The sequence below is a fragment of the Notechis scutatus genome, chromosome 1 (assembly GCF_049901735.1).
Source record: "Notechis scutatus isolate UNSWTSFEM ecotype Mainland chromosome 1, rNotScu1.2, whole genome shotgun sequence".
NCBI classification, from domain to species: domain Eukaryota; kingdom Metazoa; phylum Chordata; class Lepidosauria; order Squamata; family Elapidae; genus Notechis; species Notechis scutatus.
The window spans coordinates 173,707,647-173,723,899 of record NC_142009.1 but is presented as its reverse complement, the minus strand read 5'-3'; the positions used below and the strand labels follow the sequence as shown (position 1 = coordinate 173,723,899).

General features: G+C 41.6%; 2 protein-coding genes across 3 annotated transcripts in view; one reads left to right on the top strand and one right to left on the bottom strand.

The window, feature by feature from the left end:
- The window catches only part of NIF3L1 (NGG1 interacting factor 3 like 1), a 36,313-nt gene that overhangs the window by 17,342 nt on the left and 2,718 nt on the right, over window positions 1-16,253 (top strand). The gene's annotated exons all lie outside the window — the stretch shown is intronic.
- Window positions 1,506-16,253, bottom strand: part of ORC2 (origin recognition complex subunit 2) — a 42,845-nt gene continuing 28,097 nt past the window's right edge. For both annotated transcript variants that reach the window (XM_087950247.1, XM_026667910.2), the window contains 3 exons: window positions 4,635-4,696; window positions 2,937-3,055; window positions 1,506-2,205 (listed from right to left, as the gene is read on the bottom strand). In XM_087950247.1, the coding sequence (XP_087806373.1) occupies window positions 2,122-2,205; window positions 2,937-3,055; window positions 4,635-4,696 (265 nt within the window). In that variant the 3' untranslated portion in view covers window positions 1,506-2,121. The remainder of the gene's footprint in view (window positions 2,206-2,936; window positions 3,056-4,634; window positions 4,697-16,253) is intronic.

The window sequence follows — 16,253 nt, the reverse complement described above, 5'->3', positions numbered from 1 at the left end:
CTGCTCCTCTGCCCTGGAAGGTTTCTTGGGTTCAGGGGCCTTTCTCTTCTGCCTGTCCCTAGATTTACCTCTAGAAGTAGAGGGACTGTGACCACCTTCCTGATCTTTATCTGCCACCCCACTGGGAGATTGGGATTAAGAAATACAGCCAGAGGGAGGATGGATCCTGGTGGGGAAGGGGATGAGGAGTTAATAACACATTTACAGCTTCCCCTTGCCAGTAAGGCCCCATGCAGAATAAAAAAGGTCCTCTTACCTCTGAACCTGCGAAGCAAGCCTAGATAGGTCTATTGCTGGGCTGCAGCCACACGCTGATGGTCACCACAATTTAATAATAGACCTGCATACAGGTCTACTGGCACCTATGCAATCACCTCAGTTCTGTAGCTGGAATCACAGCCCTGGCAACATGGTCGATCTGCACCCTCAGCTGGGGTCGATCCAGTCCTCACCACTCTTCAGCACCAACTGCTGCCCTTCCCACCTGGGATCAGGCCAATTGCCCAATCAAGTGGCTGCTTTGTGCTGCTGCAAAGCCTCCTCTGGGCCAATTGCCCCTTTTAGCTGCTGCTGCTTGCTGCTACGCTTTGCAGCCAAGGCAATCAAATAGAAACCGAAAGCGAAAACAGTGCTGGTCCTCCTTGCTGCTGCTGTGGTACCGTGCACAACAGCGGATAGCCCTTATCAGGCCAATCACCTGGAGCTGCTCCATGTGTTTGCAGCTCCGCGTATTGGGGCAGCTGCCCTGAAGGCGATAGCCAAGCCTGGAGGCTAAAAGCTTCATTCCTTGGCTGCAGTCCTCCAAAAGCCTCTGCTGCTCTTTAAAACTTTTGTTATGGAAAAAGCCTCCACTTGCAATTCAAGTAGAGCCTCAGCAACTCACGTCCTGTCCTGGCAGGACTGAGTCGAAAACTGGGGCATGGCCACAGCGCAAGGTGGAGCTTCAGTTTTAATGCAGACTCAGTCCAACAGGGCAGGATCTGATTTAACCCTATCTATCTGGACTCTCGGAGCCACAAATAGAAAAAAAGTACATTTGAATGTTTAGATTTTTGTTTTACATTTTGAGAGTATCAAGTTGGAGGAAAGCTTATGTAGAGTTTCCAATTAGCACCATTCTCTTTCTGTCCATTCATATTTAGACTGCCTCAGTCATTTTACTCACTCCAACACACTATCCTTGTCCTCTTTTCCTTCTCTGAGGTCAATTTTGCTGGTTACCCTAGTTTCTAATTGTACTTTCTGTATAATGATATGCATTTTTATCACCAGATTTGAATCCATTTGTCATCCATTAACATCAACTAAACATTTCCTATGTCAACTATATCAATATAACATAAAACTCTGAAGCCAAATTTACTTCAGGAGTGGTATGGGAAAAGAGATATTCTGGTAGAGTCCAGAAACAGTATTTTCAAGTTAAAGCTCTCTCAGTATTTAAAGAGCAGTTCTCTAAGACAAAGAAATAGTTACATGGCATAAAAGAACCATACAAAAGGACATAATGCATGTTTATTTTTATTCAGACAGCTTTTAAAAAATCATTAGGTAAGAAAAAACAGGTTAAATGCTTATTTGCAGTTGTTCTTATTGACAAAAACTCACAGCTGTCACACTTAAAAATGGCTTAAATAGGGGGAATCTTTTGTTCCCAATTAAGGCTAAATTTTTCATAAAGATATCCACATCTCTAGTTATCAATTGTTTATTTTGCTCAAGTCCAACCAGTTTCCTAATCCAATCCTTCCATCCCACATGACACACATTTGAAGATCAGTAATGGTCTGCCTATGAAGTATTAAAAATATACCAGGCAATAGCTGAATTCAGCTATTAATAGCCAATCGTGTGTATTGTCAAACACAAGTTCTCCAGTTCAATCCTTATTTCCAGAAGATTTATGAACAGAAGGCACAGTAATATCAGTGGATGACCTTTTCTTGGTCTATAATAATATAAACTGGCAAAGGGAGAAACCTGAGCAGCTAGAAATTGGCTTGGTTTATACGGCATCACATTCCATTATTTACAGGTAGATTAGACTCCTGAGATCTGCAAAATGGCCACAGGATAAAATTCAACAATTCTTAATAGAATTGCCCTTGAAAGGATGAGCCTTCAAACATCATTATCTTTTTGCAAAAAGTCAACCAATATTCCAGCATCCATAGGAATTAATAAATATTCCACTCCATCAGCACCCTGAAAATAAATTGAGAATTAGTTTAGAAATATAATTTTTTTAAACTTATTCCCTTAGTACAGGGGTCTCCAACTTACGGGCCGTGGCCCACTACTGGACTGTGGCTTCTTGGCCACCGGGCCACATGAATGGTTGACCAGTGTGCGCATATGCACCCACCCCCCACTTGCATTAGCTTTGTGGTATTGTGTGGGTGCTAGTGATGCCGCGAGTGCACCCAACTTGCACTGCATTGTGCGGTAACTAGTGATGGCGTGTTGTGTGGGCTCTAGCTTTGCCATGAGAGCAAACCCCCCACTCACACTAGCGTTGCAGCAGCATGTAGGTACTTGCGTCGCCCAAGCATCACGTGGGCACTTGCAGCAATGTTTGCATCACACTCTCAATCCCATTCATGCACACACATGCACATATAAAGGCGCTGCCCTTTCCCCCAGGGCCACCAACCCAGAAAGGTTGGGGAACTCTGCTCTAGTACATAATGCAATATTTTGCAGGAGTAAACTTATCATTGTGTATCATTGTCTGTATGAGTGAGAACATTATTTGGCTTCTATCAATAGCCTAATGGCAAAAAATATGGCATTTTATCTTCATTAGGAACACCTAACATGTGATATTCTTCTAGCATTTATCAATGTAGCCATAATAATTCAATCTGGATTCTTTCTTAAAAAATGGTTAAATAAGATGTAAGTTTACAACGGACACAAAGATTTTCCTGACTTACCCTCTTAGTCTGAATGAGTTTGTGATCCCTGAATTCTGTGAGCTGAGCTCTAAGAGTGAGGTCACTATTGACCAAGAATGCCTCCCGACAGCGCTGATACAAATCTTGGAAAGAAAGACCTAGTAAAAGAGAAGGAAAAGAGGTTTAATATCAAGCATAAAAAAATTAATTCTTGTTCAAATGGACAATTCTCATTTCAGTACAAAGAAACATAATCTAGTCTAATCTGTAGAATCTGATTGCTAGTGATGAGGATATTCTTTTTCTAAAACTTTCAATAAGAAATGCACGTATTAACTATTGTACATAAAATTAGTTTACAACTACAATAAAAAAATGACAAAGACAAAGCAAGCCACCAGTGTTCAAGCTCAGAGTATATTCCGTGCATATCTCAACACACAGTTCTGATCAGGTCTAGAAAAACTCGCCACAGCCAACTCACCATAGGACAACTTGCCATGGCCAACTTGACATGGGACAATTCAACATTGTATTATGCACTTTTTCATGCACTTACTTTTATTATTGGTGACCACATTTTTGTTGAAATTATTTTAACTCCTGTATTTCTGGATTGATTTTATTTTATTATTATTGGCCATGGTTCCGTTGAAATTAATTACATTTGTTGAACTGTCTGCGGTGAGTTGTCCCATTCTGTTCTGATCTGTCTGCATATACAATGTCAATTTGTGCATGTTCATTCTTTTTTATATTCTGATTTTATCATCAAATCAAACAAAGGTTTGTAAAGTCAGCAATTAACAAACAAGAATTGCAAAGCCCATTTACTCTATATTGTGATTTGGATATAATGGAATTTATTGCTCGGTCAGAAATATGAAAAATATTGTAAGCTATATCATAATGTGAGGTTATGTCTGCACTAATCCAGTGGTTGGCTGCCCACATTAATCTAAGCTATAATATAGTTTGTTCTTGGCTTAACATAAGAACATATTTATGGTTTAGAATTATCTATAACTTGAACCTTATAAATGTTCACATCATTTAGATTTTGCATGAGTTCCGCCATTATATGATATTCATTTTCACAGATATGTAGATATTTGACCAAAAGGTTATCATAAAGTAATTTATTATTTTCACACATAAAAACCATATGCATCAGAATCTATCAATGAGAAACAGCACTGGAATTTTCCTACATTTATACACTAATTAATATATGGTCAAAGGCTTAGAAGACCGCAGAAACCAAGACAGTATGACTTGGCTGTTTGGTGAATTGAAGAAGTGAAACATAATGAAAAAAGGAAAACTATATTCCAACCCCAAAAAGTTGTTTGAGTAACCTAATGTGAGCAAAATTTAAAAGGGAACTCTGCATAGTGACAGTCATCTTCACCATTTAAATTTTAAGTTTTTTATGAGGATGTGCTTAGAAAAACCTTATAACCTAAAAAAAAAATGAGATCCATTAGCTCAAGCCCAGAATTAGTTATGACTACAAGGCCTCAGACTGCTCTTAGATATTTTCCACTATATATCCTAGCCTACGGACCTCTTTAGTTTAAAGCTATACCATATTGCAATTAGAAAAAAAACACATTAAGTTTCAGCCATTTATTAACAGATAATGTTCAGTGTCAAAATTCTCTATCAAACTCTTGTCTTGAGAACATCACTCTAGTTTGAATTCCAGGAAATAAATTACAAATGTTGCATGTTTACCTAAATAGGAGGGATTATCCTTATTTTCCAATTGGTACTCTACCAAGAGCCTAAAGATACCCCTGGAAAGAGAGACAACCATGTTAATATAGTTAAATACAGCAAGAACCATCCATCCACAATCACATCCTTGTTTAGTGACTAACCACAATTGGAAAACATTTGCAAATATGACAGCAATAAAAAAATTAATTTTACAACCAATATGCACTTTTACAACCAAATTTCATACACCTGACAGACACCAGAGTGAAAGTAACAATGGCGGAGCTATATAAGAGAAAAAAATTCTGAATGAGACAGCAATCAATAATCTTCACAGTGTCAAAGTTGTGTGTTCACATAGCAACCATTTCACTTAACAACCTGGTCAGTGGAATAATTCGGTCCGAAAAGGACTTCTGATGGTGACGTCTTGGCAAAAGGGGGAAAGGAGAACGTTCTCCATTCCCAGACCCCGATTTTTCGCTTTTGGGGACCCTTCAGGGACACGGAGAGCCTGGACAGCCGCGCGAAATAGAGAAGCCTGGACAATGGCAAGGAAAGGCAATCACCCGCCGCCACGAAAGTAAACTCCTCAAACCCGAAGTGAAAGTGCCTGTCATACAAATATGGCAGACCCGAGGCCGTGACTAGTTACAGATGATAAGGAAGCAAAGATACTATTAACAGATCATGTCATTATACCTGATTGAAAATCCCAGAGGCGCAATGGTGGTGATTTGCCATAAAAGTAAGTCCTGAATATTTACTGAAAAAAGAAGCTCCAGTGGGGGGGGAATCCCTGAAGAATTGGCGGTGATTTGGCAGAATGAGCAGTGAATCAGCAAATTAACACAGATGGAAAAGGCTGAGAAAGAGAGGACGCAGAACTTTGAGTGAAGGATTCAGGAGGAAGTGAGGAAAGACGAGTGGGCATGCAGAGGAGGAATCAGAAGGAAGGAAGGAGATCGAAAGGAAGAAAGTTGAGACCCTTGGTAGTGAAACAAAAAGGAAGGAAACGGCGAGAACGACGAGGTGGTGAAAGAGGAACAACTGGACGGACATTAGGAGATTGGAAGAAGGAACTGGAGATCCAGTTTGAAAGTTAGAAGAGTAAGAGTGATAGAAGGAATAGAAAGTAGCAGAAGGAAAGTGGAAAGGAAAGCTGAGATTCGAAGGAGGAGAGAGGAACACCTGAGATAATTGAACTATAGAACTATATTGATAATAGAACTATATTGAAATACAAGTGTTTGATGGTGCTCACAGTGAATGACTAAATAAGACCATTGGACTACCTATTAAGCTTAAATTAAGAGAAGTTAAGAGACTTTGGAAAAAATATAGATTTAAATATATTGTTTGCTTATTGTAATTACAAAAGCTATATATTTCTCATATAAAGTTATAAATACAGTTATATATTTCTATTGAAATATTTATACTATATTCATATTTGTATATATTTAAGTTTTTATTTGCAATTATATTTCTTTCTAATAGAGATATTGATTAATTAAATTAGATTGATAAGATTGTAATAGAAAAATTACTGTTGAATCATTATTTTATTGATTGAACTATTAATGAATTATTACCTAAGATAATTATTATTCAATAGAATAATAATGCTTAATATACAACCCAAAAGGAATTAAGTAATATATTATATATTAGGTAAGAGTTTCAAGAGGAAGTTGGATTGAGAAGTAAATATTGGTGGTATTTGTATGTGATAAGCAGAGATATAATGACATTGAAAGATTTAAGTATTTAAATAATGAGAGGTTGGGCTAAGTTACAAAATGGAAGAAGATTAAAATAATAGAGAAATTGTAGAGAAAAGAGTAATATAAACTAACTCTTAAATAAATAAATAAAATATAAAGTGGATGGTAGTGTGGGCTGAAGTAAACAGAAGTCTTAGAAATATGACAAGTGCCATAACAACTTTGAAAACAGCAAAGAAGACAACATCTAATCCATCATTGACAGTTTCATCTCCAACTGGCCAAAAGACGACTGAGGGAAAAACGAAGCGCAACATCTAATATACAATCAATACAGACAACACTGTTGGCAATTCAAGAAACCATAATGAAGATGCAGGAGAATATGTCAAAGACCATGTGAAAATGAAAGGGGACTTTAATAATTTAGAAGCCAAAGTAGATACAACAAACCATCAAGAAGAATGAACAAAAATTACAGGTGGTAGATCAGAACAGAAATTGGAATTAGTGGACAAAAAAAAAATGACAATGAACAAGGAATTAGAGGAACAAATTATTCATTTGGAGATGGATTGTGCAGCGTTCTTCTTGAGGTTCCAGAATGTTATGGAAAGCAAAGAGGAAGATCTGAGTACCATCATGGCAGAGCTAATTGCACAAGCGCTACAGAGACAGACAAGATCCTGTTAGAAATCGATGAAGCCTACAGAATTCGTACTAGTTACGCAAGACATAATAGACTACCACGAGAAGTCCACGTTAGATTGGCTAGAAAAAAAGTAAGGGACATAATATACAAGATAACAAGGGATGAACCTCTAATATATAAAGATAAAGAGATAGAAACCTTAAAACAGATCTCAAAGAAAGTAAGAGAACAGAGAAGAGATTATTAATTTCTTGCATGCAACTGATTAGGAGGAAATATAATGTTTCGGTGGTTAATTCCAGAAGAGATGTTGGTATCATGGCAGGAGAAGAGGATTAGGATAGACAATTTGGATAAGGCACAGGATTTGTATAAAAAGAGACTATATTAGCAGTACAAAAAAATAAGAAGACAAGGAAAACTCTGCCAACATCCTTCTTTGATATGATACAGGAATTAAATTTGTTGGATCAGTAGAAGAGATTAAATCCGGGAAAAAAGGAATATACTTTCTATTTGAATCTGCATAAGTCACGGTCCCGATTAGATATGGCATGGATGAATGTAGAAGTAGGAAATGAGCTAGAAACAATAGAGATTATGATAAATGTATGGGCAGACCACATAATGGTGATGTTAGATTTGTATAATGATGTATTGGTTCATGCTAAATTACCCGAATCATGGACTGAGGAATATATTTCGTTAATCCCCGAAGAAGATATGGATCACAAACAAATTAAAAATTATATGACAATCTCATTATTGAACGCAGATTATAAAATTTTTGCTACAATAATATCTGAAAGGTTGAAAATAGTATTGAATGAAATTATACATTCAGACCAGAATGGTTTTCTACCTTCCAGACAGATAAAAAACAATACAAGAACAGTGTTAAATGTACTAGAATATTATGAGGCCCACCGGGAAAAGCAAGCAGCATTGATCTTGGATGCACAGAAAGCATTTGACAATCTTAATTGGCAGTTTTTAATTCAACAGGTGAAGGGATATGGGATTTGGAACAAAATTTAGAAAAATGATAGGTACAATATACCAAAAGGGTGATTTAGAAAATAAATGGAGAGAGCACTGAGAGTTTTAAAATAATGAAAGGAGTGCAGCATGGATGTCCAATGTCACCTCTACTTTTTATCGTAACGCTAGAGGTGCTTTTAACCCAGATCAGACAACATTTGGAAATAGGAGGATTGAGGATCAAAAGAGAGGAATATAAGGTACAGACATTTGCGGATGACTTGGTGTTCTTTATTGAAGAACCAATTGAGACAGGGGATAATTTGTTAAAGAATTACAGAGATATGGGGCGGTAGCAGGATTAAAAATTAACAAAGAAAAAGACAAAAATATTAGCCAAAAATTTGACAGGAAGAAAAAAGCTAGAAGGAAACATGGGATTGCAAATTGTAAAAAAAGATCAAATATTTGAGAATCTGGCTAACGGGGAGATGTTCCTCTATAAAAGAGGACAACTATAAAAAATTAATCCAACAGATAAAGAAAGATTTAACAAATTGGGAAAAATTACAATTATCTCTACTAGGAAGGATAACAACAATAAAAATGAATGTCTTACCGAAACTATTATATTATTTCCAGACAATTCCTATAAAATTAGACAAGAAATTTTTCAAGGAACTGAATAAGATAGTTACTGTCAGACTGTGCTCCTTCTAAATCCCAAGAAAGAAATACTCAGACTCCATGGTATAGAGCAGAATTATTCTTTTACTGGAAATTGAATGGTAGCAACAGAATCAATTCCGAAACTGAGATATTGGCGGGTAAAATGCATATACAAAGGGATAGAATTGCTCCCCCCCTCCAAAGATCAAATGATTCTTCCAATTAAAACTTCTGAATAGGATCATGTGGTCATCTCCAGGTGATGATGAGGCTACTGTCAGTGACCTTGACATATTTTGATAAAAGTTCGCAGCTGCGCAGAAAAAAGGACAGAGGCTAGCGAAGAAATGGAAAGTTAAAACAAAGAATCCCCCCTCCCTTTCTTAACCCAGCAAAGGAATGCAAAACACCTCCTGCCTTCTTCCCCTCCAAGATTCCCCCCCTCCCACCGTTTCATGACAGCCGAAAGAGAGGAAAAGAGCATAGCAACAAATAAGCAATAATTAGGGGTGAAGATATCTTGATAGTTAGAGGTGAATATATCTTGAGGCTGACATTCGGACCCCCTAGAAGAAGGACATTAGTCCCTGTAAGAAAAAACAATCATATATTAACATTGGCGTACATTTCTATGGTTTATCAGGATATTTGGCATAAAATTTCTTAAGCAGTTCAGGGGCCCTAATGTCTTTCTCATTAACCCATTCAGCATAGGATGGAGGAAAATGTTTCCACGCTACAAGATATTGGACACGACCCCTCCATTTCCTAGAGTCTAGAATTTCTTTAATCTCGAAATGTTGTTCCCCCTCGATCAACAGAGGTACGGGGGGATCAGACTGGGTCGGTCTCAAGGTACTGGTATGTTCTGGTTTCAACAAACTGACGTGAAAAACTGGATGAATACGACGAAGAGTCTTTGGTAAAGTCAGTTGAACAGTCACCGGATTTACAATCCTCTCAATGGGAAAAGGTCCCACATACTTAGGACCCAACTTCTTCGATTTCTGGGTAGTCTGCAAGTATTTGGTTGAGAGGAAAACTTTATCGCCCACCTTATACAACATCTGTGGGGCTCGCTTTCTGTCAGCAAATTTCTTATGAGATTGGTGCGCCTCATCCAAAGCTTTGCGAGCGACCGGCCAATTTAGACATTGGGTTTTTCTCGAGGCAGTTCAGGTATGGGCACAAAATCTTGTCCCGTGGCTACTTTGAAAGGAGTAAACCCCATACTACTGTGTACAGAGTTATTATACGCCACCTCCGCAAAAGGCAGTAAGTCCACCCAATTGTCTTGCTGATAGTTTATATAACATCTGAGGTATTGTTCTAACACCCCGTTTGTCCTCTCACAGGCCCCATTAGTTTGGGGATGATGGGCGGAGCTTAAGCTCTGGGTGGAGCCTATCAACTTCAAGATTTCCCTCCAAAAGTTCGAGGTAAATTGGACCCCCCGATCAGAAACTACACGCTCAGGAACGCCGTGCAACCTGTAGACATGTATAATGAACATTCTGGCCAATGATTTCGCTGAAGGAATCTTGGAGCAAGGGATGAAATGGGCTTGTTTGGAGAACAAATCAGTCACTACCCAAATGACAGTGTGTCCAACACTCTCGGGTAGATCTACTATAAAGTCCATGGAAATTTCCTTCCAAGGAGCAGTTGGCCTGGCCACATTCTGCAACAAACCTGGTGGTTTACCAGGAGGCCTCTTTGCTGAAGCACAAACTGGACAGCTCGCCACATAAGTCTCAATGTCCTTTTTCAGCGAAGGCCACCAGAACTGCCGCTTCACCAAATGTAGTCTTCACAAACCCAAAATGACCAGCCACTTTAGAATCATGAGTTTGTTGTAAAACTTGGCTTCTCAGGATTTGAGGTACATACAATTTTGCACCTATCCAGGCTAGACCATCTCGAACGGTGCAATTATTCACATTTGCTAGGAACCACTCATCTGTTTTCAAAGCCTCCTTAAATCGTTCCATCAGGTCAGTAGACAGATCTCTCTCCTGGTCCCTTTTTTGTGCTCTGGTAACTACGGGAGCAGCCAACTGTGTAGTGGACACGATTGGTCTTACCACTTCTTTTCGGATACTGTTGTATTGAGGCATTCTAGACAAAGCATCCGCCATAAAAAAATTTCCCCCTGGGATATACTTCAACGAGAAATTGAATCGCTTGAAAAACTGAGCCCACCTAACCTGCTTAGGAGATAGCTTTCGAGGAGTTTTTAAAGCTTCCAGATTTTTATGGTCCGTCCATACCTCAAATGGATGTTTCGCTCCTTCCAAAAAATGTCTCCAGGCTAGTAGAGCCCAACGGACTGCAAACGCTTCCTTCTCCCAGACGGCCCATCTCCTTTCAGTGTCAGTCAATTTACGGGAGATATAAGCGCACGGCTGTAGTGTCCCCTTCTCATTTAATTGAAGTAAGACCGCCCCACCGCCACATCGCTTGCATCAGCTTGGATCACGAAAGGGGCGTCCATGTCGGGTGTTTCAATACTGGTTCTGCAGCGAAAAGTCTTTTAAGCTTTTGAATGCGGCTTGGCATTCCATGGACCAGTTCAACGGTTGGCTGGGTTTTGGTTTCGCTTCCCCCTTTGTTTTCAGGAGGTTGGTGATGGGCATAGCTATTTTTGCAAAAGACGGGATGAATTGCCGATAGAAGTTGGCAAACCCAAGAAAACTTTGAAGTTGCTTCCGGGTTCTCGGTGGGGCCCAATCCAATACAGCTCGCACTTTCTCTGGATCCATCTCGATGCCCTCGGGAGAGATACGATATCCCAAGTAGTCGATTTTTTCTTGATGGAACTCACACTTGCGTACAGTTTGGCTGCCCTCAGCTTGTGCAGCACCGAGCGTCATGTTCGTCTTTATTTTCCGTGTAGATGAGAATATCATCAAGGTAGACCAGAACCCCCTTGTATAGATGTTCGTGAAGCACTTGATTTATCATTTGCATGAAAACAGCAGGCGCCCCCTGTAGGCCGAAAGGAAGAACGTTGAACTGGAAACAACCCATCGGGCAGTTGAACGCAGTCTTCCACTCGTCGCCTTTCTTAATTCGGATCCTGTAGTATGCCTCCCTCAAGTCCAACTTTGTGAAAATCTTCACCTTCGCCAGGTGGGCTAGCATGTCCTTCATAAGGGGGAGGGGGTACACGTTCTCCACCGACACAGTGTTTAAATTTCGGTAGTCAACCACCAGACGTTTTGAGCCGTCTTTCTTCTCGCGGAACATTACGGGGGCCGCCACTCGAGGTCTGGCAGGCGTGATGAAACCACGTTTCAGGTTCTTGTCGATGAACGCTCTCAGTTCTTCCAACTCCCCCGGTGTCATCGAATACAGCTTCGGTTTCGGGAGCGTTACCCCCGGTAGAAATTCAATGCTGCAATCGGTTGATCGATGGGGAGGGAGCTCGTCAGAGGCCTCTTCGCTAAACACTTCTCTTAAGTCCCAGTACTCCTTCGGGATTTTCTCCTCCCCATCCGCTCGTTCGACACCTGCGGAAGCTACCTCGGCCGGAACTTGGGGCTTCGGATGGGACTTCTCCTCCCCCTCCCGAGGGTGGGGCTCCTCCCCTTCCGGTGGCCGATCGGTGCGGATGCGTATCCACCCCTCTCTCCAGTTCACCTGGGGGTTCCACTTCCGAAGCCAAGGTAATCCCAATATTAAAGGCTGTTCCATCCCAGGGGCCACAATAAAGCATAAGATCTCGCGGTGAGTTCCCATGGTCATCTCTAAGGGTTCCGTTATAAAGCTCGCCGGGCAACCTCCCGCCACAGATCCATCCAATTGACAGAAAGCTATGGGCGTTCTTAAAGTTCTCAGTCCGATGCCCATGTTTTTAACTACTTTCATGTTAATTACACACCTCGTGCACCCCGAGTCCAACAAGGCCAACATCTCTCCCTCAGTCCCCGATGTAGGCTTCCTTAACTTTATTGGGATGGTCATGGGCCCCTGGGTAGGACTTACCGAGGCGTCATCCTCCGAATCGGTCTCGTTCTCGTCGAGTAAGGTTGGAGGTCCCAGCTCCTCTCCCGCCAGAAGGGCGACCTCTATAACCTCCCTCGCCTTCAGTCCGGTCTCGCGGGGCTTGGTTGAGGGGTTTTCGGGCTTCCTCCCTAGACCCTGCGTCTTCGGTGGGACCAACTTGACTCGGCACTCCGCCATCCGGTGGCCCCCCTTCCCGCAACGGAAGCAGGCTGTGGTCTTGGCTCTTGCCGCCATCCCTCCTCTTTGGGGCGTGGAGGTCTCTTGGAGACGTGGGGGAAGTAGTTTTCTCCAGCCGGGGCCTCCTCTGCGTCTGCTTCGAGCCAGATCAATATCCACCTCTTCCGCCAGCAAGTACCACGACTGCAAATCACGTGGGTCCCTCCGGGAGATGCACATGTGGTATACATCTTCATTTAAGCCGTCTTTGTAGGTTTCCACCAGGGCCTCTTGGGGCCAGCCTCGGAGACAGGAGACCAACTGCCTGAACTCCTGGGTGTAATCTGCAACCGATCTCCCCCTTGGGTTAGGGTTTTCATTTTGATTCTAGCCCTTCTCTCTGCCAGGGGGTCCTCAAATCTTCTCCTCAATGCAGTCATGAAAACATCGAGGTTTCGCAGTTGGGGGGAGTTATCATTGAACAAAGTCACCACCCAGTCTGCTGCCATCCCTTCCAGGGTCATGGTAACACATCTCACTTTGGCTGCTTCAGAATTGAACTCCCTTTCAAATTCTGCCATATAGCTTCCAACTTGTACCAGGAAAAACCCCAAGTCTCTGGGATTTCCTCCAAATTTCACATCTAAGGGAGGCAGGGGCGTCTTCCAGGAAGCACACCTATTGCTGGGGCTCCCAGGCAGCCGCGGTGGCTGCGCCGGCGTAGGCTGGGCTAGGGGGTGGGGGTAGCTCGACTTTCCCGGGCTGACTTCGCTCCCTCTTCCCCTCATACCTTGGAGCCGTGCCGGGCTTTTCAGAAACATCCATAAGGAATCTGCTGCCTTGATCCAGCTTGCATTCCATCTCCTCCCCCTCCTGCCACAGCCGTTCCTTCGCACCCCTTCGTCTTACAGTGATTCTGGGAGGAGGGGGTCGTCCGATCTCTCCAACCAACCCCCAACGACCATCTGGGCATCTCAGCTGGGGTTTCTTCCAGAGTCAGGTCGGCCAGCAGGTCAGCAGCCGGTATCTCTGGTAGCAGCATTGGCTGCCCCCCCACAGCTCCCTGGTCCTCTTCATCGCTGGCTGGAGACGACATGAGATGAAACCCCCTCGGAAGAAAAGTTGCTGTTTTCTCCGGGTGGGTTGATGTCTGAGTTTCGGAATAATGTCAGACTGTGCTCCTTCTAAATCCCAAGAAAGAAATACTCAGACTCCATGGTGTAGAGCAGAATTATTCTTTTACTGGAAATTGAATGGTAGCAACAGAATCAATTCCGAAACTGAGATATTGGCGGGTAAAATGCATATACAAAGGGATAGAATTGCTCCCCCCCTCCAAAGATCAAATGATTCTTCCAATTAAAACTTCTGAATAGGATCATGTGGTCATGATGAGGTGATGATGAGGCTGTCAGTGACCTTGACATATTTTGATAAAAGTTCGCAGCTGCGCAGAAAAAAGGACAGAGGCTAGCGAAGAAATGGAAAGTTAAAACAAAGAATCCCCCCTCCCTTTCTTAACCCAGCAAAGGAATGCAAAACACCTCCTGCCTTCTTCCCCTCCAAGATTCCCCCCCTCCCACCGTTTCATGACAGCCGAAAGAGAGGAAAAGAGCATAGCAACAAATAATTAGGGGTGAAGATATCTTGATAATTAGGGGTGAATATATCTTGAGGCTGACAGTTACGAAATTTATATGGCTGGATAAGTTTAAAGATGCTACAGGATAGTAGAAGAAGAGGCGGCCTTGGATTTCCAAAATGGAATTTTATTACCAGGCGGTAGTTCTGATGTGGGTAAAGGAGTGGATAAATTTAAAAAATAAAAGAATTTTAGCAACTGACATTTGATAAGGGAATCACTAATACAAATATGGGTAAAAGTGAAAAGAAAACATTATATGAAATTACTGAGTTGGGTTTCACCTATGGAAGCAATATTATATCCAAATACAAGGGATACAAAGAAAATGATTAGATATGAAGAATTATTAGATAACCAGGGAAACCTAAAAACAACTGAAGAATTAAAAGAGCAGGATATAATTATAGGTTGGTGGTCATATCTACAAATTCAGACAAAATTTATAAAAGGATTTAGAAGAATTCAGGATTGAAAAAGTTCTACAACAGCTAGATCAAATTTTGACAGGCAAAGAGGAAAAATTCATAGCAAGAATGTATACCGTATATGCCGGCGTATAAGACGACCCGGCGTATAAGACGACCCCCCAACATTTCCACTCAAAATATAGTTTGTTATATACTCGCCCCCTCTTCCGCACGACAGCTGGGGCTGTCAGAAGTTGTTACCACTGGCGCGGCTCCGCGCGGCTCCAGTCCCGCGTTGCCTCGGGAAGGGAAAGGCAAAAAGGAAGAGCCGCGGCGGCGCTTTGCAATGGCAGCAGCGGCTCCTGGTTTTGCCTTTCCCTTCCCGAGGCAACGCGGATTGGAGCCGCGAGCCGCGCCAGCGGTAACAACTCCTGACAGCCCCAGCCGGATACCTCAGCGGAGCTCGGGCGGTGCGAGCCTCGTTTCCTTGGGAGCTGGGAGAAGGCTGGCTGCTCCTTTCGGCTTCACGGGATTCGTTTCCACGGTGCGCAAAAGTGCCTCAGCCGCGGGCAGCCGCAGTGCTTCCCAATTACTATTTGCCGCGTATAAGGCGACCCGGCATATAAGACGACCCCCCCAATTGGAGGCATGTTTTTCAGGGCAAAAAAGTCGTCTTATACGCCGGCAAATACGGTAGTTATTTGTTGGAAGTGAAAGTAGAAGAGATAGTGAAGGGAACAATGATTGTCTGGGCAGGAAATGTAGGTCATAATATAAAATTAGAAGACTGGGAAAGAATGTGGATTAATAATTGCAAATTAACATTGTGAACAGCATTTAAAGAAAATCAGTACAAAATGTTTTATAGATGGCATTTAGCCTCAGCAAGAGTGGCTAAAATATATCCAAATATAAAATCAGATTGTTGGAAATGTAAAAAAAAAAAGAGCGAACATTTTTTCATATGTGGTGGCAATGCCCAGAAGCAAAAAAAAAATAAAATAGATGAGGATACAAAGATGGCTGCTAGAAATTACAGAACAACAATCAGAATTTAAACTGGAAATAGTTTTATTAGGAATAATTAAGGCAAAATTTAGCAAGTCTATCAATACATCATTATACACATTATAACGGTGGTGGGATAGCCTTCGCACAGGGCTGGAAAACAGAAAAGATACCATCCAAAGAGAAACTGATACAAAAAATAATGCACTGTGCGGAAATGGATAAATTCACAGCGGAATTAAAGGGCAAGGACAAGTCAGACTATTATGCAGTTTGGGATAGATGGTATAAATGGGTAGAATATAGAAATAAGAATTGATCTATAGGTATAAAGGCAAATTATTAACACAATGCTGTTAATGTAAATAGAGATTTGTAATT